Genomic DNA, 2,488 nt, shown 5'->3' on the forward strand with positions numbered 1-2,488 from the left:
CGGGGCAACTCCTGCTTCTCCTTTCTCCTCCCTCATTGGGTAAGAGTCCCAGCCAGCGGTACTTCAAAGCAGGCGCTCTCTGCACTTAGGCTGAGTTTAGCGGTCCAGAGACAGGAGTGTACTTAGTGCACTGGAGTACAGCGGGAAGCTGGGAGGACGTCGCGCTCGGCCGCCAGCCTCCCTTCAAGGCAGAGCCCTCCTTCCGATCCGATCACCCAGCCAAGCGACTTGGCTATGGCTACGTCTATCCTTGGGGTAAGTTAGGGGATGCTTCTTTACACTCGTGGAGGTCGATTTTCGTTGTCGTCTCCACCCCCTCCACCCCCATTTTTGACCCACAGTGTTGATCCAGCAGGAATCAGTTTGCGGTTGCAATCAGGAGAGGAGGTTATACAAACTGTATGATAAAAGAAAGCCAATCCTCTCCTTGAGGGCTTCTTTGAATTCCCGTTTCGGCTTACGACCCTCTTTATTCGCTGCTTTGATTTGTCCTCTCGCTCGCTTTCTCCCCCCCCCCCATTGCCATTATCTTAAATTGATCCCGTAGCAATTTCTCGCAGCCTCAGAATTACTGGCGGCCTGGTAGGGAAGTCCTGTTGACCGCATGCACGGGTTCGTTGCGCTTCCATTTAGCAAGACGGCCCTCTCTTAAGGTCTTGAGAGAGAGAGAGCAGAGTGCCGCCGTCGCCCGCTCGAATGGATATTTGATTTTGATTTTAAGATCGGTTTGGCCAGCCACCATTATGAGAGAAATGGACAAACCACAGCCTTTCTCTTTTAAAAATATATATATATCAGTTATGGGTTTTGCTTGGGTCTTTCTTCATTTCATTTCCGTCTGCCCTAGGGTGTTCTGGAGTTTCTTTCTTAAATTCCTTCTTCTTCCGCTCAGCACCATCCCGGGGAGCAAGCGACCGTCTGGATCGAACTAGGCGGGACGAGACTGAACCTGGAGTTTTTCCTTTGTTTGCTTTTTTTAAGGAGAATCCTTTGAGCCCAACTTTTGGCAAGGACGCCTCTGATTTGGGGGCATCCGGGCCCTCCACCTCCGGCGAGCGTGGCGGCGGGTGAAGGAAGTTGGGCCGTGTCCGATGCGCGCTTAGGGCTAGAGGGCGAGGTTGACGGGCTCGTTTTGTGTCTCCCCCCACAGGAAGAGCCACGCTTCGGAACCACGCCCTTGGCCATGCTGGCCGCCACCTGCAACAAGATCGGGAACACCAGCCCGCTCACTACTTTGCCCGAATCCAGCGCCTTCGCCAAGGGCAGCTTCCACCCTTGGAAACGCTCCACCTCCAGCTGCAACCTGGGCTCCAGCCTGTCCGGCTTCACTGTGGCTACCAGCCGGGGCTCCAGCGGGCTGGCCAGCGGCAGCGGCACAGCCAACAGCGCCTTCTGCTTAGCTTCCACCTCGCCCACTTCTTCGGCTTTCAGCAGCGATTACAGCGGGCTTTTTTCCAACTCGGCGGCGACGGGCGTGTCCCCCCAAGAGCCCGGCGGACAGTCGGCCTTCATCTCCAAAGTGCACAGCTCGGCGGCTGACAGCCTGTATCCGCGGGTGGGCATGGCGCACCCGTACGAATCGTGGTACAAGTCCGGCTTCCATTCCACGCTGGCGGCCGGCGAGGTGGCTAACGGGGCGGCCTCGTCGTGGTGGGACGTGCACACCAACCCGAGTTCGTGGCTGGAGGTGCAGAACCCGGCCGGAGGCTTGCAGAGCTCGCTGCACTCGGGCGCCCCCCAGGCCTCCCTCCACTCCCAGCTGGGCACCTACAACCCGGCCGACTTCAGCTCCCTCACCCACTCGGCCTTCAGCTCCACCGGCCTGGGCTCCACGGCTGCCTCGCACCTGCTCTCCACCAGCCAGCACCTGCTAACCCAGGAGGGATTCAAGCCCGTGCTCCCTTCCTACACGGACTCCAGCGCCGCCGTGGCCGCGGCCAGCGCCATGATCTCGGGAGCTGCGGCCGCGGCGGCAGCTGGAGGAAGCTCGGCGCGCTCCGCCCGGCGCTATTCGGGCCGGGCCACTTGCGATTGCCCCAACTGCCAGGAGGCCGAGCGTTTGGGCCCGGCGGGCGCCAGTTTGAGGCGCAAAGGGCTGCACAGCTGCCACATCCCCGGCTGCGGGAAGGTCTACGGCAAGACGTCGCACCTCAAGGCGCACCTGCGCTGGCACACGGGCGAGCGGCCCTTCGTCTGCAACTGGCTCTTCTGCGGCAAGCGCTTCACGCGCTCCGACGAACTCCAGCGGCACCTGCGGACTCACACCGGCGAGAAGCGCTTCGCCTGCCCGGTCTGCAACAAGCGCTTCATGCGCAGCGACCACCTGAGCAAACATATTAAAACGCACAACGGGGGAGGCGGGGGCAAAAAGGGCAGCGACAGCGACACGGACGCCAGCAACTTGGAAACGCCCAGATCCGAGTCGCCAGATCTTATTCTGCACGAGGCGCGAGGCAAGGACTCCACAACGGGGCCCAATGACTCTTAA

The 2,488-nt window shown here is 60.2% G+C and overlaps 1 protein-coding gene across 1 annotated transcript; it reads left to right on the forward strand.

The window, feature by feature from the left end:
• Positions 1 to 234: 234 nt before the first annotated feature.
• SP9 (Sp9 transcription factor) lies at positions 235 to 2,488 on the forward strand (the record flags this gene model as incomplete). Its single annotated transcript, XM_083369171.1, has 2 exons — positions 235 to 255; positions 1,151 to 2,488. 2 exons carry the CDS (start codon positions 235 to 237, stop codon positions 2,486 to 2,488), a joined length of 1,359 nt encoding a protein of 452 aa, XP_083225297.1.

This window comes from Vipera ursinii (assembly GCF_947247035.1).
Source record: "Vipera ursinii genome assembly, chromosome: 1".
Lineage (NCBI taxonomy): Eukaryota > Metazoa > Chordata > Lepidosauria > Squamata > Viperidae > Vipera > Vipera ursinii.